General features: G+C 38.7%; 1 protein-coding gene across 1 annotated transcript in view; it reads left to right on the top strand.

Annotated features, from left to right (window-relative positions):
• Kif16b (kinesin family member 16B) overlaps nucleotides 1–24,689 on the top strand; it is a 264,333-nt gene that overhangs the window by 178,807 nt on the left and 60,837 nt on the right. Inside the window, exon 23 of the mRNA XM_042666398.1 lies at nucleotides 9,435–9,557. Coding sequence (XP_042522332.1) covers nucleotides 9,435–9,557 — 123 coding nt within the window. The remainder of the gene's footprint in view (nucleotides 1–9,434; nucleotides 9,558–24,689) is intronic.

The raw sequence follows: 24,689 nt of genomic DNA, 5'->3' as shown, positions 1-24,689 counted from the left end.
TCTTCCACATTCTAGATCTTCCCAGACTTTTCTGTTTTTGTTCCAGTAAGATTGTTCATCACAGAGTCTAATTGTTTCCTAATGGCTTTCTTCTACTGTCTTGTCAAATATACAGACTCCTTAGAAAGAGTTTAGTGTGTGTGTGTGTTTTTTTTTTTCTCTTACCAAACCCATCACTCATATCTGTTGAACGAAGTGTTCTGCTAGAGGTGAGCTCATATCATCGATGTCTGCCTGGGGTGAGTATTCTTTCTCTACAAAGCTCTGTTCTGTAGTAGCTTTCCTCCTCCTCTTAGGCTTCAGGCTGTGCCCTTGGGGGATCTCTCTCTTCTCTGATTGATCCTTTCCTCTCTGGCTACATTTGTTCAACAATCCTGGGAGCAACCAGATAGTACATTTTGTACTTACTTTTTTTTCATCTTTCCTGGCTGCTCTGCCATTGTTCTCCTGCCTCTTTAGTGTCTACTAAATTCCAAAGTCTCAGAAAGGAAGAGGCAGGCCTTTTGTCTCATGAACTCTTCTGTCATCTGAGATCCTGCTCAACCTTGGGTAGCTGCTCAGCAGTGTCCCATACAATTGAATGAGTCAGAAATTTTGTTAAACCATTTTATTGTTATGATACAGTCTTCAGATAATGTACAATATGTTGTTCCTTCTTCATTTATGTTACTAATGATAAGGATGTTAACAAAATGTAACCTCCCTAGAAACTTGCCGTCTCTCTTTAGCCAGAAGTACACATCTCTCCCCCCCCCCCCCCCACCCTCCTTCAGAGATAATGGTAAGCTACTCGCCTGGTTCTACATTTTTATGGTCCCAGATTATGGGGAAATGAATGGAAAACACAGGAAATTGGAGAATGTGCTATTGTCTGCAGACTCATGGCTGAAAACCTAATGGCTTTGGACCCATGGTGACTTTACAGTTTTGAGGGAATTATATTTTCTTGATTTGGGGAGAACGTGTTTTCATTACGTCCCAGGGCACTCTCCCCCATCCACACACCTGAATTCTTGAACTCTTTGTAAGAGACACTATTACTACTAAAACCAGTCATTTCTCACTTTTGTTGCTGGTTGCTATTTGTCATTGAAAGAATTCCTAAAACATACCATGACAGTCAATACTATTTCTCCTAATTTTCATATTTTCACTTCTCAGCTAATAAATTTTGCATTTTCTTAAGTGCTTCCATGGAGTGTTTTCTCACATACCCTTGACAAGAAAAACATAATGACTAATTCAGGAGAACAGTAAAATTTAAGATACCAGCAGAGAGAATACTATAGTCTGGGAAAAAATACTAGAGAAGTTCATGACTTTAACAGCGTGCTAGTATTAAACAGATTTGCTTGTCCTGATAGGTACAGAAGCATAATTCTACAAATGAAGGTCTTCATAGTTTTTATAGATGGAGCCTGCAGCAAATATGCATTGCATAAAATCATAATATTCATTATGGGGTCCTCAGCTTTACAATCTAAGTAAGCCACAGTGGGGAATAGGTCCAGATCCCATTACAGAATAGAAGCAGCCTACAGCACTCAGATTTTGCTTGTTACATTTTCACCTAAGCATTGTTCTGTAAGATAAAAGGTGGTTTGTGGATATGGGAGTTTAACTTCCTGTCTGTGACGTGTAGGTATTGAAGTTGCCATAATGCCTATAGAAGAAACTGGTAGAGTAATGTGTGCCTTTGTCTAGCCTGGCATCAACCATAGCAGTCTCATAACATTCTCTTCAGATGTCCTAAGCCTACCATACTCCTATAGTGGAGCAAATAGGAAAGTGTAGGCATTCAACCTAATGTAATATCTCCATTGTAGTGAGTTTCTGAATCAGGACAAAAATAGGTTCTGACATACTTGATTCTGTGGCGTTTTGGCACTGTTGTACTAGGCATCAACATTTTCATTGTAGGATTTGCTGATATATTCTAGACAATGCCTCTTTGAGTACTTGTGAAATAGTGATTTCTGCATTTGATTAAAGTCCATTTTGCTCACAGCTGCATGCTTTAGACTTGTGGTTGTTAGGGTGAATTTATTTAGACGTTGTTGAAAAACATTTCAAAACAGTTTGTCTCCCCAATTTCATTTCTGTAAAAAGAAAATGTGCATGCTTTCCCCTTGGAAGAGAACACATAAACCTTCTGGAAGTAATCACAGTAAATTTTATTTATATCTTTTTCCCAGATGCTTTGTATGATAAATAGATTTAAATCGCCTTTACTAATGCTACTTTGATGATGAGGATAGAGGTGGTTTTCTTACTATACTTACAGACTTCAGCATGGAGGTTAGATAACTCTGCTTTGTTCCTCAAATACCTCTCTCTTGTGAAAAAACATTACATTTGTCAGCTATTGCCAAGTAACAAACAACCCTTCAAGTTCCAGTTACATAAAAAAATCCTACTTTTCATTCCTGGATTTTAAGCAGCTTTTCTGTAGGCCAGAGGTCATCTGTAGCTCAGCTAAGGTGGGTCTGCATCATATGTCTCATTTTGGGTTCTCTGATGAAGGAGCAAAGGACAACCTTGTAAGACTCTAATGGCATCATTATCAGCTAACATCCAGTTGGGCAACACCAGTCACCCAACCTAAAACCAAGAGGCACGGACCTATCTACTACTATCCACCAAAAAGCTTTGCCAGGACTACAGATTTGTACTAACACTCAGAAAAGAATGGGACCAGTAATTCATTCTACCTTAGATGCTTTATTTTGGGGTTCCTAAGGGACCATTGAAGGCAAGCAGATGAAGCTAATGGAAGCATTCAGGTTCCAGCAGAACATATATTATCTTAGGACCTACCTTTAAAAGTTACCTCATTCAACTTGCTTTCAAATTTAGCCTCTGCTTGAATAGCTCCAAGAACCTACTGATCCCTTTCCTCTACTCAAACAGTTGCTCACTGGGAAATTGCTCTATTGTTAAGCCATTTTCCCCCCTTAAACTTCTATGTAGTGATCTCCGTCCGCAGAGTTTGTTCATTGCATATTTGGAGATTTAGACTGAGGAAAAAATGCTGGGTTCAAACCTAGGACTTCTTATATTAGATTCTATGTTTTTTTTCTACAGTGCCAAAGCTTCCTCCTAGTTATTATTATACTTGACACTGCTTGGTCAGTCTCTACCTATTTCCTATTTTGTTTTCTGTCTAGGCTAGAAGTGAGTATTCACAAGCACTGCTAAGGTGATTCTTAGTAGACTTACAATATCTAGGTATTAAAGATTATTTCTTTGTGAGTTTGTTGTTGCTATTTGCAATGATTGCTGTACCAGTTGTTCTCTGAGTCCATTGTTTCCTTGTATGGAGTGTCCCTCCTTTCTTCTTTGTGTTTATAGCCCCTGCAGAAGAAAATGCTAAGTATAATCTGAATGTCAGTATGATACAAATAACCTTGTATACATAAGAAAGTTAAATAGAATGCTCTAAAGAAACCTAATGAATGAAAATGCCCCTTGACCTTTATTCTTTCCTGGCCCATCAAATTCAGTATAGCTGGAACCAAAGCTGGATCTTGGTAAGTAAAGACAAATGATTATTTCCAGGACTAAAGACATTATAGAACTCAGAAGAGGAAATATCTGAAGATCCCAAGTTAGATTCATTGTTGGTACTGAGAGCCACTTAGAAGCCATTGCCATATTATCAATCAGAAATCTGGACCCAGTATGTAGTTCTTTTTAATCATCCATTTATTGAGTTATCCAGAACCAATACCATTAAATGGAGTAGTCTCTTATGAGTAGAGATCACAAAGTAGATCATGACATTTTCATAGTTTCAAGTTGAAACACTCATTAGATACCCCATATTTCCAAATCTTGAAACAATGTTGGTCAACACCAATTTATATAGAGAAAAAAATGATTTCGGTGAGAATTAGGTCAGCTAAACTCAAGATACTCTACAAATTTAACATAGTCTTTAATTTTCTGGATAATACATGCCTATGGATATATACCAATATCAAATAACCCCTTTTTTTATATTGTGCTGATGCTCTGGCTTAAATTCAGGGCCTGAGTTCTGTCCCTTAGCGGTTTTATTTGAGGATGCCTACCAGTTGAATTAAAGCTCCACTTCTGGCTTTTTGGTGATTAATTGAAGATAAGAATGTCATGGACTTTCCTGCTCAGATTGGCTTTGAACTTCAGTTCTCAGATCTCAGACTTCTGAGTTGCTAGAAAGTACCCCTTTATTTGAAAACATATTTCTATTTCCTGATAGGAATAAAACAAAGTCACTTTTTTTAAAAAAAGTTGTGGTTAACTTGGTCTGTTCATGCTGGCCTGTTGTTAAGTCCTGCTTGCAATAAAAATGGAGATGAACTTGTAGTGCATAGTCACATGAATTTTCAACTTCTAAGAAAATTGTGTTTACTGAGCCTTCAAAAGTAGCATGGGCTGGGCATTAGTGGCTCATGCCTATAATACTAGCTACTCAGAAGGCTGAGATTTTAGGATTGTGGTTCAAAGCCAGCCCAGGCAGGAAAGTCTGTGAGATTCTTATCTCCAATAAACCACCAGAAAACTATAAGTGGTGCTGTGGCTTAAGTGGTAGAGTGCTAGCCTTGAGCTGAAGAGCTGAGGGACAACGCCTAGGCCCAGAGTTCAAGCCCCATGACCCGCAAAAAAAAAAAAAAAATAGCATGGTATGTACACATGATGGAATTCTATGCTTCCATCAGAAAGAAATGACATTGCCCCATTCATAAGGAAATGGAAAGACTTGGGGAAAAAATCATATTAAGCCTAGAAGCAAAGTACGCCAGACTCAAAGAAACATAGGCTACATAGATTCTCTCATCTGTAATAACTAGAATATGTTTAGGATATTCTTAGGAAAGGACCACAATAGCTCAATAGCTATGTGCATATGACCATATAAAATGATGCTTATCGAAATGAACTCTAAGAAATGGAAACAAGAGTTTTATGTTTTTTTATTGTACTGTTCAGTTTTTCTTTTTTCCTTTTTTCTTTTATTCCTTTAGTTTATTCCCTAATGTCACTGTTTTTGATTCCTGTACCTTTTGTCTTATATATACGTTTATCTGATTTGGGAAAGGAAAGGAGAATCTCAGAAACAATGGGACAAAAGGGTGAACCAATTCAGTGATACTTTAGATACTATGTTGGAAATGAACTTTATAACTTGGTGGGGAGTAAGAGGGAAAAAGTGGGAGAAAATGAAGGAAGGGTAATACTGTTCAAAAGAAATGTGCTCATTTCCTGACTTATGTAATTGTAACTCCTCTGCACATCACCTTTACAATAAAATTTAAATTTAAAAAAGAAAGGAAAGGAAAAAAATAGCATGATATTGAGAAAAGGCCCCTTATGGCACAAACAGGCTTCTCCTGGAAGTGGCTATAAACATGACCTGACTATTTATCTTAAGTTTGCATTTGCTCATACACTTTAATTTTATTTTGTTTCTTATAACATGCCTCTTATATGACTGTATTAGATCCATCTCTGCCCTAGGCCCCCACCTTCAAACTGTTGGGGCACAGTAGGTGCTTGGTATATAATAATTCTAACTAGAACTGTCACTGTGGTATGTGGGATTGAAACAAAAAGAGGAATTAGGTACATATGCTATGCTAGAAACAGAGACAGGAATTGGTAGCATGGTTAAATCTGGAAAACTGGTTTGCCTTTATTTTAGAAGCAAAGGTTGGTTATGGCTTTTGGAGAGTGAATGGCAGTTCTTAGCTCTGACCTTGTCACAGTCAGAGTGTGTGATCTAAGTTAACCATCTGGTACGTAATTCAAGTGTTCAGGGGGAATGTTGATAATTTCCTATGGAAGTGGATCATTTCATGCCCTCTGTGGAGCTGACAAGGATCAGAGTTGAGGTTAATGCTACTTTCTGTTCATTTCCTCAATTTGCCCTCTTTGAAGGAGTTATCCTGAGTAGAATGAGAAGATTCTAATCTGATTATTTAGGGTTCTACATGTTCCTTTTGTCTGAGGATCTGACTATAGTGTTTCACCAACAGTATTCGTTGACACAGGACATTCTTTCATTAAAAGCTATCAAAAATATTTCTTAGTACTTGTAAAGATGATATCTCTTCTTCTTCTTCTTCTTCTTCTTCTTCTTCTTCTTCTTCTTCTTCTTCTTCTTCTTCTTCTTCTTCTTCCTCTTCTTCCTCCTCCTCCTCCTCCTCCTCCTCCTCCTCCTCCTCCTCCTCCTCCTCCTCCTCCTCCTCCTCCTCCTCCTTCTTCTTCTTCTTCTTCTTCTTCTTCTTCTTCTTCGTCTTCTTCGTCTTCTTCTTCTTCTTCTTCGTCTTCTTCGTCTTCTTCGTCTTCTTCGTCTTCTTCTTCTTCTTCTTCTTCTTGTCGTCTTCTTCGTCTTCTTCGTCTTCTTCTTCTTCCTCCTCCTCCTCCTCCTCCTCCTCTTCCTCTTCTTCTTCTTCCTCTTCTTCCTCTTCTTCTTCCTCTTCTTCCTCTTCTTCCTCTTCTTCTTCCTCTTCTTCTTTAGGTCATTGTACATCAGGGTTTAAATTCAGCATGTCAGCATATGAATACAGTGCCTCTAGATCAGTGTTACCTCTTTCATTGATCTTCCCCATCTCTCCCAACTTTGCTAATGTATAGACATGTAAGAAGTTATTAATCATATGCTTTTTCTTGGCCTTTGCTTCTCAATAGCGCATTTCTCTAAAGTATACATAAGATTTTGTATAATGTGTAGGAAGTCCCTCACATGAAATCAGCTGCAAAGGTGCTTCCAAACACAGAACCTTAGTTCCCCCCCCCCCCCCCGCCCCTTTCTGCAATTGTGTGTCACCATCTTCCCTTTCACAGAGTCAGACCCTTCTTTGGCACATGCAGGGAAACTGGCTGATTCTAAGATAAATAATGTCATGGATATTTAAAAGTGCCTATAAACAATGAGATATAATGTTACAGTACACATTTACATGCTTCAAATAAAGCTCAAGCTATTCAAAATACAAGCCCTTTCACATCAAGAATAAATTTAGGAGACATTTATTTCAGTTTTCCTCCCTGCCCAAGATAAACATAGTTGCAGAGAATATAAGGAACCTTTCACACTGTATCCTGAACATTCTACAGTTCTCTTGAAAGTGATTTCATAAAGTAATTGAATGAACTTGCACTGTAGCAATGATTTGGTGGAAAGTCATACTTTTTATTTTTCTCTCTATATTATCCTTTTTCTAAAATTGCCTCCATATCTCTGCCTTCTATTTCAGTTATTCATTTCTGTAGTGGTTCATTGCTATATGCTGATTGTCATGATATTTAATTCATATGAAATCAATGAGCTTTAAATAAACCATAGCCAAAGATGATTGCAAGGCCATGTGTCAATATTTTCTTGTCTGTAGCATGCTGAGTAATGAAGGGAAGAATATCTTCTCAATAAAATTCTCATCCTGATGAGGCAGTTGGCTCTCGTATCAGGTGGAGAACCATTTATCAATTCCCTCATATAAGGCTGATGTGTGAAGCACTATCCTAGATTGATGTGAATTAGATAGACAATCTAAGATCCAGTAACTCCCAGAAATTCATATGTCCTATGAAGGTGTCAAAGGCAGGGTTTTGTATTTTTTTAGTGTTTGATGGTTTCTTGTTGTTTGTTTGTAAAATATATATGGTCCTGAGCCTCAAGCTACTGTCTTTTCTTTAGGGATTAATTTCATAATTGTACATCCTTGGAAACATAGAACTTAAGCTAAGTGCCAGTGGCTCACAATCTGTAATCCTAGTTAATCTGGAGACTGAGATCTAAGGATTAGAGTTAATAGCCATCCTGGGCAGGAATGTTACGAAACTCTTTTTATTTCTAAGTAACCACCAAAAAGCTGGAAGTGGTGATGATGTTCAAGTGGTAGAGTAGCCTTCAGTGATAAAGCCAAGAAATAGCACCTAATCCCTGAGTTCAGGCTCCAGTACTGAGAGAGACGGAGGTGGGGGTGGGAGGGATGGAGAGGGAGAGAGATATTCTATGTTTCACAAAATTTAATGTATTTTGGAAATGGACAGTAAATTGAAGTCAAAACTCCTCTTAAAGAATTTCCACATTGAATTTTGACATTGGGAACAGCTAATTAGGTGTGCCATTGCTTAAACAGTGCTTCTCATTGAGTGTAACCCAGCCACTGGGGAAAAATTAGCATGCTCTAAAATGCTTTGGAAGCTTCTCATCATGCCCAAATACCCACACCATCAGCTGGATTGAAAACACCAGCTGGAAGTACACCATCCTCCCTGCTGCCCAGCTGCCCAAGCTTTAACCCAGGCAGCTGGGTGAGGACTTCTTGCTAGCACCTGCTTGGGAGGAAGAAGACTGATGGGGTCAAACAACTTTCACTGCAAGTCTCCTCCTTAAATTCTATGTATGTTTGAAGTGTTTGTTAGCTCAGTTTATCTCCAATGGATGAAATCATGTAAAATTTCAGAATAGAATGTAGTAACGACAAATGTGGGTTTTAGTGACCTTGAATTCAAATCCTGGGTCAACTACTTACCACCATCAACCTCAGTCTGCTGTCCTTGGACTCTTTCTGTGAGAAATGAGATTAAGAATGGTTTGTACCTCATAGGGGGATCATGAGGAGTCATTAAACCAATGCATGTAAAACATTTAACATAGTTATGGTATATAATAACTATTCAATATATGCCAATTATTATTCTAATTTATTACTCCTACTACAAAAGCATATGTATATTTTCTAAAGCCCTAGGTTAATATAAATAAGGATTGTTCAGCTATTTCTGTTTACACTCAAGAGAACTTATATTGAAATTTTATTTTATGGTACCTGTATCTTAGATGTCGCCTCTGGCTTCCCACTGTGTAGACCTTAAGTATTTCTCAGAGCCAAGCCAATTATTAATCAAGTGGAACCTAAAGAAAATACATGGGATTTGTCTTATTTATGCATTTTTTTTAGCACTTCCCACACTACAATGGCTTGTAAAAATAGCTAAAAGTTAGAGATGAAATAAGTTTGAGTCAAACCTTCAGCCTTATATATAGCAGTGTGATACTCTGTGGTGGGGACAAACAAAAGTTTGTCAACTGATCAAGACTTTTCAAAAAGGGAATTTAATTTATACTGACATTTTTAAAAAGTCAGAGTGGGTAACTTATTCCTGTTTTCATTTGCTGTTATAAATTGGAAGGAACTGTTTTTGCCCTAACTTCTTGGAGTGATATTCCTTAAAAAAAGGGCGGGGGGGGGGGGGTTCTTTTGTTAAGAGAGGCTTAAGGTTTCTCTTTCAAAGGAAACCATCGTTCTTCTAAATAAACTCTACTGGTTTGATGCTCTTTTCTCTACTTGAAACACATTGTCTCCCTCCTGTCCAAGTAGAGTATTTGCAGCAGAGTGATCTTCCTTTCTCTTTGTTCTCCCTATCTGATGTGCGTTTGATAGCGGATGGTTTCTCGCTCTTTGGGAGCAAATCCAGATGACCTGAAGGACCCAATTAAGATTAGTATTCCACGCTATGTGCTGTGCGGGCAAGGAAAGGATGAGCACTTTGAGTTTGAGGTCAAGGTAAGTGTCCTTTCTTTTTTGGGGGGAGGAACGAAGGTTGGAGACTGCACAGGGCTTCAGCTGTCCTTTCATTAAAGGATGTACAGCTACAAGTGATTGTCCTGTTTTGTAATATATTGGTCACATTCTTCTTTAAACCTTTGTATGGAAGTCTAGCCTACAGTATATAGACAAGAAGTGATCCTTAGGCAGATAGACAAGAAGCTTCCTGTCTCCCATCCAGAAGGATGGCCAGCCATCCCAGACTACTCAGGATGAGATTGATTTCAGATCTGGAATGTATACATCTTCAGAGGCATTTGGCCACTACTTCTGGGCTTAGGCTCGATTTTTATCTATAAAAATTGGAATAATAGAATTTATCATACAGATTTCAGTACACGTAAAATGCTATGTCTAGTAACTAGTATATAGTAACCCAGGAATGTTAACTATTGCTATTATCACTGCTGCTGTTTTTATTGTTGTTGTATCTATTATTAATTAGAGTTTTTCTAGTCTGGGTCAGGTGTTACTTAATCTACATGATTTTTAAGGAAGAGATTTGCCTGTTTCCTTTCCAAAATAATGATATCATCTTATTTCTAATTTATTTCTGTTTACTTATCATACCTCATTAAAGATTGCTGGCTACCATCTCCTCTTGAGTGAATTAATGATAAATCACACTTGTTTGTTTTCAAGACTAGGCAAGGATATTAATATATAGTGAATTCCACTGGGTTGCTAGTATATAGATACACAAGAATGTCCTTGAGGAAAGTTTCATTTAGATAAACACAAGCTTAGGAACCTGGATGGCTGATTCTGCCACAGCTTGCAGAAGTTTTTCAGGTTCTTTGAGCCTCAGTTTCCTCATTTGTAAAGTGAGAGAAAAGAACACCAGTAGTCTCCAAATGTCTTCTTGCCTGAAAAGCCCTTTGGCTCAGAAAGCATCTAATGAAGGGCATCACAAAAAGCCAACAACTGTGGAGCTTCTCAGAAAGGGTAGAGGGACAGGAAACGGGGAGCCTGAGCCAGCCACTGATGCAGCCCATGCAGCCCCTGGGCCCTGGCCACTCCATTCTTCCCTGCAGTCTTCTGAGGATACAGTGTAAGTAATTTGTTTTTAAGCAGATTTTTTATTTCTATATATACAGAGTTCTATATATACAGAGTTGAAAGAAAACTGAGCAGCGATATGTATATAATTAAGATTTGTGTTAAAGAGAGGCATGAAACCTGTGTTGTGGTGGTATTTTTTTAAGTCCAGATTAAACCAAAATGATACTCCATTAAATGTTGCTTTATTACTTCCAGTTATCCTCTAACCTAATAATATAATGCCTAACTCCACTTAATTCCTTTTCATTTGTTTGCATCTGTCCTCTACTCTGTGTGTGTATGTGTGTCTGTGTAGAGTTCATGTTTGCATGTGTACTCTGTTATATACAAACATAAAAGCAATTTTTCAGGGTTTTGTATTTCCATATTTTTGGATTAGAGGATCAAGAGTAGCTTTTTTCACCAGCTCAGAATTACAGTTCTCCGAAGCATAGCCCTCACAGAAGTGAAAGCATGCAATGATTGTAGTTGTTACATGGAATTAACTTTTCTTCAACAGATGAATGCATTAATAAAATATAATTATTAAATTGACTTCATATGTAAACCTTGAGTAAATAGATGATGTTCAACTTTTTAAAAACTGAGTTGATTCACATAGAATTGCAAGCAAATAGTTGCCCATTGGTGTACAGATATATACGGTCAGGGTTGTGAAAATACCCCTGTCAAAGCCAGGGGTATTTACAGAAGCCAATTACAGAAAACTGTATGGGCCTTTCAGAGTTAGGCTTCTGCTTCCTAATACATAAAACCCAAATCGGCAGAATTCTGCTTTCTTTGAACCTACCTGAAAGCCTTTCTGAAAGCCTGTCTGAAAGCCTTTCATTATTCTGCCTCCTTTTGTACTTACCTTGCTTCTCTGCAGTAACCATTAGCATCAGGAATGGCTGTGAGCTTTAGCCTGGCTGAATCCCTGGTTCTCCCAGTAGGAAGAGTCTTCCTAGGCTAGCAATCAGGGCCTTCACTTCCCTGGGGACATCCTATCAGAACTATCAGTGCTAAAAACACATCCTGTGACTGTACAGCCCCACCCCAAAGAAAGCCTAAGCCGGAGAGCTCCAGGCAAAGGCACAAGTGTTAGGATAGTGCTAGGTCTACCAGTGTCCTGATGGTCTTAAGGTGTTCTCCAGTTCACACCCTTGCCCTCCTCATCTATAAAATGGGGATAACAAAATCCAGCTGACTTGGTGGGATGCGGTCTTTATGTGAAGTGTCTGAAGCAGGGCCTGCCAATAGTAAGTGCTGGGGGTAAAAAAAGTATATATTATGAAATTAAAAGGTTTAGGAAATAAGTGAGATTCCCCTGTCTTCCCAATGACTTTCGATATGCAATTATGTCTTTATAACTTTTGGGATTTTTTTTTTTCTTTTTGGTTGTTTGTTCCCTCTCCATATTCTGAAATTTAAGAGGATAAAATTTTGCTATTTAACCTTATTTAACTTTTTAAATCTACTTTGTGGAGGGGCAGTTTCTGTGTGTGAAGTACACACATGGTAGGTGTGGTTTGTGCCACGCATTTGTATCCTGGCCCCTCAGATTTAGAAATCTCAGGTACTCCAGAGAGTTTGTCTTGACCCTTTGCAGGGAGAGCCCCCTGTTGCCTCCAGGCAAGAACTGATCTGCTAGAATGGGTGTACTGTGTCTCTTGTAACTGCTACAGCCTGGGCACCATGCAGCATTTGCCTTCTGGGTCTGGCTGTTCTACCTGACATGTTTCTTGAAGCTCCAGCCATGTAGCTGGTGTAGTACTCATTTGGTTTTTATTGCTGGGTCACATCCCACTATATGGATATACAACTACTTATTCATTTCTCTTGTTGGCTTTTGTTTTGAATGCTCTTTTCTGATGAAATACAAAGCTATTCTCTTCATGTGGCCCCCCCAAATTGGAAGATAGAAGGACATGGGTCTGGGAATCCCTGAGTCCTGGTATCAGTTTCCATTTCCTTGAAGTTACTGCTTTCAGAGATTTCTAATAGGACATCCTTTGGGGACCGTGTCCATGTGTACTCAGAGAATCATCTGCCCACAGGTACCAGAGAGCAGGCTAGAGGCTGAAGGTAGGCCAGACTGACTTTTCTCCAGGCAGAGTACATTTTGGGACTGAATATTGTTGAAAGGTCAGCAGTATGTGTCTGTAAAATATGTGTTCATCCTAAATTGCAGCTGCCACAAGAACTAGCAATCTAGCAATTTCATTTGAGCTCCCTCTTCAAAGCTGAAAAGACTTCAGTGATTGATACATGAAATCTATTATTCTGAATTAGGCTTGCCATTTTTAGTTAGCTAGGACCACAGTGGGTAAAATTTAATTCTTAAATTACATTTCAGCATGATACAGAACACCAGCCTGGAAAAATCTGTGGTTAAAGCTAACAGAGAATGTCATACTCCTCTATCTTAGATATAAGACTTTATTATAAAGTCCTTGGATTTTAATTTACATACCAATATCATATTATCAAGAAAAACGCCCATGCTGGCATGCGTTTTAATATTTTGCCTCCTGAGAGTTCTATTCACTTTCTGTTCACACTGACTCTGCCTTCCCTGTAATAGAGACACATGCATCATGTCTCTCCCCTTCCCCACGCCTCCATTATCAGCCAGTGTGCTCCCTTCATAGTCATCTCACAGCTCAGTCATAGCTCTGGTCATCGTCATGTTTGTCACTGGTATATACTGCCTGAGCCCTCACCAGTCCTGTTTAGTACTTAATCTCCTCCCTCCCCATAACACATACCACTGCCCCCACACAGTGCCTGACCAGAAATGCTGACACAGCAGTGTGACACATGCAAGGCTGGTATTATTGAGCATGGCCTGCCCAGAGCTTCAAGGATGATGACATGACTGCAGGCACTTTGTAAACAAGCCCCCTATAAGCTCCTTGAACTCTGTCCATACTCATACTCATGCATGCAGGGAAAGTGTGGGTAAATGGGAACAACCTGATTAATGCCAATCTCTCCCCTCTCTCTTCCTCCTGCCTCACCTCCTATCTTTTCAATTCTGCTTCCCCACATGCCTTGCGCCTAACATCTATAGGTAAGGTTTGTCATGCTCTTGTTCACACAGAGACACATCTCTAGGCTCACTGTCTATCCTCTGCATGTTATAACAGGCACCTGATCCTTTTCCAGCCACTTGCTTGTGGTAGTCATTGTTCTAGTCTTGTTTTTTTCTAGTCTTGTCTCTTCTTTTTCTAGTCTTGTCTCTTCAGCAAGCCCCCTCTAACTGTTTGGTGACCCATGGGCCCCACCTTTCCTCATATGGTCATGGGTCAACCTTTCTGAACAGTGTTGTCTGGTCTCTTTGGAGATGCAAAGTTGCAGGTACACGTGCCTTACTTCAAATAGACAATGTCCAAAACCGTTCCTAATTTTAGTTTTCTGATTCTTGCTTAGGTTACCATAGTAACAGTCTCCTTCTCTTGCCCCTAAATGCTGTCTCATTTTGTTCTATCTCCGGATTGGTGGCCTGAGAAAGAGAAGAGAAGCAGTGATCACATGAGTGACCACTGACCCAGAGAAAATATGACATTGAGGAAGTTTTCAAGCATACCCACATAGACCATCTAGGGACAGTTCCAAAGATCCCATCAATGCTAGTCCTTCCCTTTAGTCTTGTGGGCTTTGCTATGTGAACCTTCCTTCTCTTCTTATTTTACTCTGTCCAGCCTCAGAGCCAGGGGATGCTCAGTGTTGAGAGGTCTCACTTCTACTAGACTCTGCCCCAACAGAAGAGACCCAAAGGGAGATACAGTAAGTTTCCAGACTGCAAAGTGACAGTTCAGTTTTAATCTTCCTTTTACTACAGAGGGAGTACATAATAAGAACTTCAGGGCCTGAGTTGTGGGTCAGTATCCACTTGAGGCAGCAGAAGCAGATTGCAGTAGAAAGAAGACATGTCTCATTCTGTCTGAACAGATCGTTTGTAAATTTTCATGTGAGTTTTCAACATTTAAATGGTAAGGATTTGACATAGAAATCCAGACCTGTTAAGTTCTGTGAAAGGTCAGAAAACACAAGAACCAAGGACCATCCCATCTTGAGGATGGGACTTTGATGTCCATCCTGCCCTGAACCTCGGGACACCTTGCCATGGAGGAAATTGTGCTAGCATGGTAGCCTGCAGGCACGGAAGCAGGGGGAAGGATAGGTTGTTCGAGCATTCTACCTGGCCCCTGCTCACACCATGTTTGCCTATCCACTCCCCTGCCACTTTTCCCACTGATGATATGCCTATATAGAGACCAGAATAGAGTTTTGAGCAAAGGACCATGGCAGATGAAGGGGCCCAGAGCCAGAGAACATTCATCCCAAGGGGAAGCAGGCATCCACACACCTGGCCAGTTGTGTGCTGAGGAAAACCCTGGGTTTAACTATACTTCTGCAGTAGGACACTTCTAGGAAAGGGAAGGATCGTCTGGTTGTTACCAAAGGTGGCCAATTCAGGACCATATATACATATGTGTGTGTGTGTGTGTGTGTGTGTGTGTGTGTGTGTGTATATATATATGTATATATATATATATTCTCCATGTTTAGCACATTGTGAATTCTTTGTGTCTCATGGGCTGCCTGCATTCGTCATCTGTCCTGACACATCCTAAGAGATCTGCCTGTATCTCCTGAGTTTCTACTTATTTAGTAACTGTGCTTAACCTTTCTTATGAGCTTCATCCATCCTTTATAGCACAGTTTAATCATCTTAAATAACTTGGTAGACTCACTGCATCCCCTGTTAGCTTATGCCCCAAGGCTCTGTGAATTGTTGTTGAAGGATGCCTGTGTGCGAATGAGCTTGCAGTCCCTAATGGAAGGAGGGAAGCTCCTGTCTATCAAGCACTTCTGCGTCTCAGGCCTTTCACTAGAGATTTCCTCAACTAGGAAAAATTTCTTGCAAATGGGGATATTTATATGTTATGAGTTAGTCAATAAGTGGACCCAGGTCCTGAATACTCCTGTCCTATATAAATCCATGGCCATTCTGGGCTTAAATCCCTTTTCATGTGCCTTCCAAATATCACCACCTTCTTCAGTTTGTTGATATTGAGGACATATTTTAGTATTGTCCTACAAATAATAACCATTTCTACATCCTTACCTCTTTTCAAGATTTGCTGTTACTTTTATGAATGCATTTTTAACTTTTTATATTGACTCTGTGTGTGTGTGTGTGTGTGTGTGTGTGTGTGTGTGTGTGTGTGTGTGTGTGTTTTATTGAGGATTGAACTCAGGGTCTCACATATGCCAGGTAAGCCTTTTAGTACTTGAATCCTGCCCTTGCCCTTTTCTTGAATTTTGGTAAGTGATTGGCACTTTGTAAAGTAGGATGTTTGTTAAAACTTTGACAAAACATGGGGAATGTCGTGGTGGGTAGATGTGTCAGGAATCTTGACAAGGAGATGGCCAGGAAATTTGCAGTTTGGGAGTAGCAGTAATCACATTTACAGTCAGAGAAATTTCTCTCGATTTGGCAGAACAAAATCAGAGCCATCCAGTCTATTAGATGGACTACACACACATACATCTTTTAGAAATACTTGCTTCTGACTTGATAGAGTATAAGTGTTCAGAAAGAGTAGTGTGTTGGCAACTGAATGTGTGCTTATTAGTAACTTGATAGATTATGTTCCTGTGTGTATATTAGCAGAACTGAGACAAATGGAGTGTTTCACATACTGCAGCCCTTACAGATTGGAATATTCAGTTTGTTGCTGTCTTTAAACATAAATAGCAAGTGAAAGAAATTACATTAGAGCTTGAAGTATCATATTTTATCTTGATTTTTTTTATTAAGCAGCCCTCTCATCTCTTTAAGAGTTTTGTCTTCTACTGAAAAATGGAAAGGGGGGCAATCCATTGTTTTTTCATTCCTCCTTTTTTACAAAAACCAACCAATCTTTTATATTGTCTTTATTTGGATAGTCATATTGATCTTCACAAAGGAAGTATAACAATATGTGAGAAATGACTGAGAAGAAATGAGCTTGTGTAAGAAGCACAGGAGAAAAGCAGTTATGATTTCATGGTTCTATCTTGAATTTCCATTGTACTCAAATTTTTGTTTAGCATTGGCTAGGTGTGGTGGTATATACCTGTAATCCTAGCTACGTGGATGAGTAAATAAGAAGAGTGTGGCTTGAAGTGAGTCTCAGATAGTAGAAAAAGAAACCCATCTCAACCCAGAGAAACAAATAATGCCTATCTTCTCTCATAGGTGGAAGGTAGAACTCATTTATAAAATTTCAAGGAAACATATATGGCATTGTATGCAAGTGCATGCAAATGTATTGACTGAAGTAAGGTATTTGCAGGGGAGACTTCAAGCATTGAAATGTTTTAGTAAAACAAACAGTCCATGTCATGGGAGGTCAAGGGGAGGAAGGTAGATGAATGAAGAGAGGAGGGAAAGAAACTGCAGTCATAATATTCGATGCATATTCCATGAAAGTAAGAGCATTGAGGAGAGGGGTTGTGTTGGGAAGCATGGAGGACAATGATAAAAGAGGTAGCATTGATCAAGATGCATTTTACTTATAAACTGATTTGTTGAATGGTTAACTCCTTTGTACAGCTACTTAAAGGTAATGCAAATATAATTTTTTAAAAGAAACTATCTGAGCACCTTATCTGAAAATAAGTCAGAAAGAGCTAGGCTAGGGGCATGATTCAAGAGTCCTAGACTTCATATCCTAGTACTACCAAAAACTAAAAATGAAGTAAATTTCACAAAATGATTTCAATGCCTTTTTTCGGGGTTGCTTACCCACAGAAGCTCAACTTTCAAAATTGCAGTAAATAAGACCTTTTTTTTTTTTTTTTTCCAAATGAATGGTCTTTTGCTTATTTTATGACAGTACTAGGGCTTAAACTCATATACTGGGCAGTGTCCCTTAGCTTTTTAAAGCTCAGACTAGTGCTCTACCACTTGAGCCACAGCTCCAATTCCTGTCAGATCTTTCTTTAACACATAATCTGAGGATTGGGAGTAACCACTTCTGAGTGCCCAAACACTGTGAACACTGCTTTTCATTTCCAAAAGTTCATCCGTAGGGTTAAACATCATGAATCTGTGCCAAAGATGAAGAAATGGAAGCCTGAAGGAATTCAGTAACTTGGCTAGTAACCTGACTTGTATGTGACTAAGCACACATTAGGATCTGTGACTGTGTTAATCCAGAGATTTTTATTTTCTGTTCTCCTGTGGTGTTGATTTTGTATTCCTTGCTTTGCCTCTCAATGTGATAAAGGAAAAGTGCTTAGGCTGTCTTCTTGCCATTTACCACAATCTTAAAGTAGAGTCCTTCCCCCTTACTCTGATTCACAGAGCTGTGAGAGGAGCCTCTATCAGCCATGATCTTGGATCTTCTCAATCTCAGGATCTTTGTACAGTCTTTCAAAGTTACCTTCAACTTGACCCTACGTGGTACATATGCTAGAATAAGTAGTATTATCTTCTATTTTGAAGATGCTGAAACTGAAGTCTGAAGTTGTTATTTCTAGTTCTTTCAGAAAGCTGGGCTCGGGCTAGCTAGAAAGTCTTATTTGGAATAAGATCATTTCATAGTTGTCTAGAATGTGGGTATTAGCTTAGCAGCCATCCAAGGACATATTTTGTCGTAGCACTTTAAATTCAGGCCAAGTTCACAAGCTCATGGCTCAGAAACACATTCTGTATTTGTCAATGATGTACCTGCACAGAAGTTATTTGAATAGCTGGAGAATCTTACATTTGCCTGGGTGTCCTTCTGTCAGGAATCTTTATGCATCGAACCTCCATGCACCCCTGCCCATGACATCAACAGACAGAGAATATCCAGGAGTAGAGTTTGACTCCTTTTACAATGAATTGTTTTAGGAGACTAGGCTCCTGCTTGAGCCCAGCCTCTTTCCCCAGGTTCCAGAAACAGAATTCCTTCAGACTGCTATGTCATGTTGCCCAATGCAATGGAAAAAGAATTCTTGCTAGGTTCAAGAATTCCTTATACAGTTTGTTGGAGTAATCCAGATGACAAGTATTCTTTTGCTGCCAGAGGCCCTGGGTGGCTTTTGACACCATCTCTTTTTCCATTGTGCTCACTGAGCTGCAGAGCCTAGCCTATCTTGGGTTCACTAGGGATTGAAATAAATGAACATTCCTGAAGTTTTCCTGGAGGAGCCAGAGGAGGGGCTTGTTATACATTCTGAAGAAAATAATTTCAAATACCTTACAGCACCAGTCTTTCTACTACTTCTTGTAAAAATATGCCTAACAGCTCCAACTGTTGCCTCTTATTAAACCAAGAAAGCTCAGCCCACTTGCCTGGCTTTTATTCCCAAGCTTGTTGCCCTTAGGACAATACCACTCAGAACACTTCTAGATTAATAGAAAATACCCTTTAAAGAACATTGAAGGACTACATTTCCGTTTCTTTGTGTGTCATTTTGGAACCTCACACATATCTATTCTTATCCCCAAGTTCTTTATCAATGTTTCTTGAAGTCAGTGGAATATTCTCTCCAAAAGGAACTGGATAAATGACATTTTGTCTTTCTTTGCTCTCATCCTTATCTCCCCCAATGCCTACTTGCTAAAAACTTCTAACAGTTATAGATAAGGCAGAAAGGGAAGAAAATTTAGATCATGCTATAGCTCACAGTTCAAGGAAAAAGAATTGGGAAATATCGTTGAAAAGCTTTTATGAAAAAGAGCCTCAACTCTACTACCTTCATTACTCATTCAGTTTTTAAACTTGAAAGCATTAAAATGCTGAAGAAAACAAAAGTTGTAGGTTCAAAGGGCAGCCATATGTGGGAAGAGGAACACATGTAGAATAATGGGAGAGGGAGAACAAGGGGTATAGAGAGGAGCAATCCAGAAGACTTGAAGAAAGGCTTATGTTGTTATCCCTTGAGAGGAGAGGAGAGAGAAGAAGTATTCTAGACATTGGGAACACTGAGGGCAAAGTACGATGATATTTTGGGCATAGGAATTTGAGGCTAACACTGGAGAGGGATCCTTCTTTCAGGTGGAAAAAAATTAGGAAAATTAAAGAAAGATGGAAATGAATTTTAATAGGAGGAGAGTGAATATAGTTACAGCATTGCTTGAGAGGCACCAAAAGAGTTGAGTGACCCTAATCATGCCCGGAAAACAAGATCATTATGAGGATGGGAATTTTGAGAAACTCATCCTCATCACAGAGTCTGTAATTTGGAAGGATTTCCAAAGAGGAGTGCTGAGTAAAAATAGCTACACACTTATCTAACTGCATTCTGCCCTCCTTGGGGACTACCTGCAGCAGTGCTGGGCAGCACAAAGGAGAGAATGGAGATACTGTAGGCTGCCTGGTTTTGTGAATTCTTCTGAAGTGCCCCCACCAGAAGGTTGAAGGACTCAGGAATTTTGAGGTAATGTTCTTTAAGTGACCTAGAGTCCAGCCTGCGCCTATGGATGAGTGACCCAGAAGACAAAAGGTGAGCTGGGTGACCAGTTGTCTGCATTGAAGATGGCCAGCACACCAGCAGACTTGGATTCCAGGGGTGCATGTGCCTGCTGGAAACTGGAAAGTGATGATGCAGTCAGTCTTTGATGTCAGACTTGGTGATCTTGGAGTTAGATCAGAACAAGGAGTAATCACATGTCAGGCTGGAATTTCTACAGGATACAGTTGTGATGTTGGCTTCATTTACCATCCCTGGCTTAGTTCTGTTTGCAGCAGTTGTCTGAAGAGATTTTAACTAAGCCTAGTGCATTAATGCCTGTTACTCTACACACCCATACATTTGGAATAGATTTCATATTTCCTCGGACTTTAGGACATGGAGTATATAATTAATGCATTAGATTCTACCCATGTGGACTTATCTTTCTCCAGCCACCTGGCATTTTCTTCTGTACTAGGGACTTGAGGCCAGGGCCTTGGTTAGAATTCTCCTGCTAAGCTGCAGCCCCAGTGCACCGGAGTATTTTTAGTCATGAACACCTATTGGTAAAACACTGGCTGAGGAGGCAAAGCCAATATAACTTTTTTTACTTTTTTTTAGTGCATAATAGTCACTAAGTGTATTTCTTATAATAACATCCTTTCAGAGTAGAAATATAGGAGGAATAAGAGAAAAAATAAATATAAAGTTCCAATAGTTTCTACCCATACTATATGAATCATTGTGCTTTGACTTTGGGAGAATATGGATTAATTATTGCTTTATATGGTGTCTGGTTAGATTTTAATTATTTTTTTTTGTGCTAGTCCTGGGGCTTGAACTCAGGACATGAATGCTCTCCCTGAACTTTTTTGTTGTTGTTGTTTTTGCTTAAGGCTAGTACTCTACTACTTGAGCCACATGTCCATTTCCAGCTTTTTGGTGGTTAGTGTCTCATAGACTTTTCTGTCTGGGCACGCTTTCAGCCTCCTGAGTAGCTAGGATTATAGGTGTGAGCCACAGTGCCTGGTGAGATTTTAGTTAAATTCTAACAAATGCTTCTTGTTGTACAAATACATTTGTAATAAATTTAATTTTACTCAAGTATAGTTACATGATAATTTATTCTGTGAAAATCTGAGCAATATTTTTAGTATGTATGAGGTTGGTAGCAAGTGATATATTTCAAACTATTCCTAATTTAAATATATATTTAAATATATATTATATACATTTTATATTATATTAAATATAACATATATGTATATAATATATAAATTATATTATAATATATACATTATATATTATATCCCTTGAATACATGTATATTTAAATATATTATATATATAATTATGTATATATACATGTATATTTAACTATGTATATATATACATATATATTTAAATATATTATGTATATAATTATGTATATAATGTATATTTAAATATGTATGTATTCAAGGTAGCTCCCTTAAATGTTGTTAAAAAACAGATGTTACAAAGAGAACTCTAAGAATGACTGTTTAATTTGGGGCTCCTTAAAGTATTTTTCTTTGGATGAAAAACTGTGGAACTTGCCCTTTATGCAGGTAGGACATACAAAGCAAATATATACTTATGACAGATCTTAAACATGATAATCTTGAAACCAGCAAAATATGTATAGAACATAAATTTGTGGGAAGCACTCAATTGAGAATTGTTTATAAGTAAATATAGTCCATCTTTTGGACATATTTATGACATTTAAGTTGTACTTGATCATTTTATGGCCTAGGAAAGATGGATTTGTATCAGCAAAACCATTCAGAGAGAGAAAACTAATGAATTTGCTTTCTCAATGATATGTAGTAATGCTGCCTGGCATTCTCAACTTTAAAGAAAATAATAGACTGTTTAGGCCTGATTGATTTATTCTACTGATCTGATGTTTCTTCCCTCTTGATCCTCATCACATCTTATGCCTAGTTTATTTGGAGTGAAAACATGCCTATAGTAGATATTTTGCCTTTTTCTGTATTTCTTTTTTTTTGCAGTCATGGGGCCTGAAATGTGGGCCTGGGTGCTGTCCCTCAGCTGTTCAGCTCAAGGCTAGCACTCTACCACTTGAGCCACAGCACCACTTCTGGCTTTTTCTGCTTATGTGGTGCTGAGGAATTGAACCCAGAGCCTCATGCATGCAAGGCAAGCACTCTACCACTGAGCCACCTTCCCAGCCCCTTTCTGTATTTCTTATTCCAAACTTCACATGAACCAAACAGCAGCTCTAAATGTTGTGTCTTTCCATTACATAGAAGATATTTGATCAACTTTTTACAGAGATCACATAGCTGTTTGTCTTACCTGCTATTTGTATTAGATGTTGCTAATAATCTTCATCATCCTCATTGTCCTCACATTGTTTACATGTTGATGGATAATGCAAAACTTATCTTTCCTTATATTTAACTTAATCCTTGTATTTAACCGGAACTCAGGTATAAATTTCAAGGTTGAAACCTTTGAAAATCTCCCTATGCCTAAAAAGAAACATGCATTACAATTCAATTGATAATGAACTATATTCTTTGTATAATTTATTTAAGTCTGAGCCAGGCAGGGGGTGTACAACTATAATCCCAGCACTTGACTGAGGCAGCAAGATCTTGAGTTTGAGGCCAGATGGGGCTACATAGTAAGACCATCTCAAAAACACTTAAAAAAATCATACTATAGTGACTAATTTAGATAGTCTTTGCTTTAGATGAACCTCAAAGAAATCACCAGAATAGTATAACTATAGCCAGTTCTCTATTTTAAGTAAGCGGAGTCAAACATTCTTAAGTGATTTGAAAATGAAAATGATCTCCACCCACCTTCACCCCAGGTAATATTTGTAATATGTGACTGATGATGATAATGAAACTAAATGTTATGGCACCACAGAGGAGCGAATAATAATTCTTCCAGGGAGAATGTTCAAAAAGTGGGAAATGCCACTGGGGGGGAGGAATTGTGGTGGGTATCCTATCCTTATCCTGGAGGCGGAGCCAGCACTCTTCAGTTGTAGAAAGGGGTGATCTGAGCTCAAGGTGGTGTTCAAAGGACCCTTCAAAGATCACTATATTCGCTATATGCCTGTCTTGAAAAGTTTCCTGCAGTGTGATATGTTTAAGCAGCAAGAGCTAGGATTAGAAGTATAGCATGAAGTTAACCGAGAAAAGGCTCCAGGTGCCTTGCTCAAAGGCTTTGCCCTTGAGAGTGATGGAACATGACTATCTAATTTTGGAGGAGCAACACTTGTGGTGGCATACATCAAGGCTGCTCAATGCCAACCAACATCAGAATCCCCCAGCAGTGAAAGGAAGTTCTTACAACCTGCATCATTACGCTCTGCTCAGTTTTTCAGTAGATGTGTGTTAGACCCTTTCATGTGCATTTCTAACAAGTTTCTGAGTGAAGCTCATGCTGCTGTTCAGTAATTATGCTTTGAGAACACTATCAATTAGACAGTGAACTGAAGTATTGAAGCAGATTCATTGAGATGTGAATGTGAAGTTACTAAAATATCAAGATATGGGGCAAAAATGAAGTCATTACCCACGAGATACCAGTGATTTTTATTCAAAATTTCTGAGAATGTACTATATTCACAGTATTGATGGGTCTTTGATCTCTTAAATTAGGCAGGACTTTTGGAGTTCTGGGTATCACATAAAGACATCTGATTCAGAGGACTGTACATTACAAAGGTTTGGGTAGGCTTAACCTTGTCCTTACACAGCCATTTTTCTCTCTCCTCCCAATTCCTCACATAAACGACAGAGGCATCTCACCTTCCATTGCAAGCCCTGAGGACTAATATCAAGAAGAACTAAAGGGGGGTGCCGGTAGGTAGGGATTTTATTTTGCAATCTTGTCATCTTATCCCTAAGTGCTACTGAAGTGTTAAGTAGAAAAAACAAATTAAAGAAAAAGTAATGTTAAATGGGGAAAGGGCAGTTTAGATTAGGATAACACAGGAGTCACAAACTGAAAGGGGTGATGTTGATCACGATGCATTATATTCACAAACTGCTTTGTTGAATGGCAGTTTCTTTATACAATGATGTATAGATAAAAATAAGAAATTAAAAAGAATAAAAATGAGCTCTGAAAAATAAAGTGACTTGTGAACAAAGATTTGAAGGAAACAGAGCTCATGTGAAAACTCAAAGTGAAGAGCATTCTAGAAATAGGTCGGTGCATACACAGTTCCTGAAACCAAACTTGCTGTACATATACAAGTTTGATGTATTTTGGATAAGCAAAGAATCCAGAGTGAACAGAGGGGAGAGTGTTGGAGATGTGTTTTAAAAGGATATGGATCAAAAAAATCTTTGCAAGTCAGTGAAGGAACTTGCACGTAAGTGGGATATAAGCAAAGAAATGGCCTCATGTGATTTATTTTTGTGCAAGATCATGTTCAGTTAGAAATGCGGGAAGCAATGAGAAAGAGGGACAAGAGCCTACCCAGGCTATTGATGAGGCTGTTAAAAAATCTAGATAAATATGATGGTTGTTAGAGGATGATGCATATGCTGGTTAGAAATGGCCAGAGACTTGGGTTCTGGAGATTTGGCAGGGAGGAATT

Source organism: Dipodomys spectabilis, unplaced genomic scaffold, assembly GCF_019054845.1.
Source record: "Dipodomys spectabilis isolate Male_0828 unplaced genomic scaffold, ASM1905484v1 ptg000365l, whole genome shotgun sequence".
Taxonomy (NCBI): Eukaryota; Metazoa; Chordata; class Mammalia; order Rodentia; family Heteromyidae; genus Dipodomys; species Dipodomys spectabilis.
This window is presented reverse-complemented; position numbering and strand designations above follow the sequence as displayed.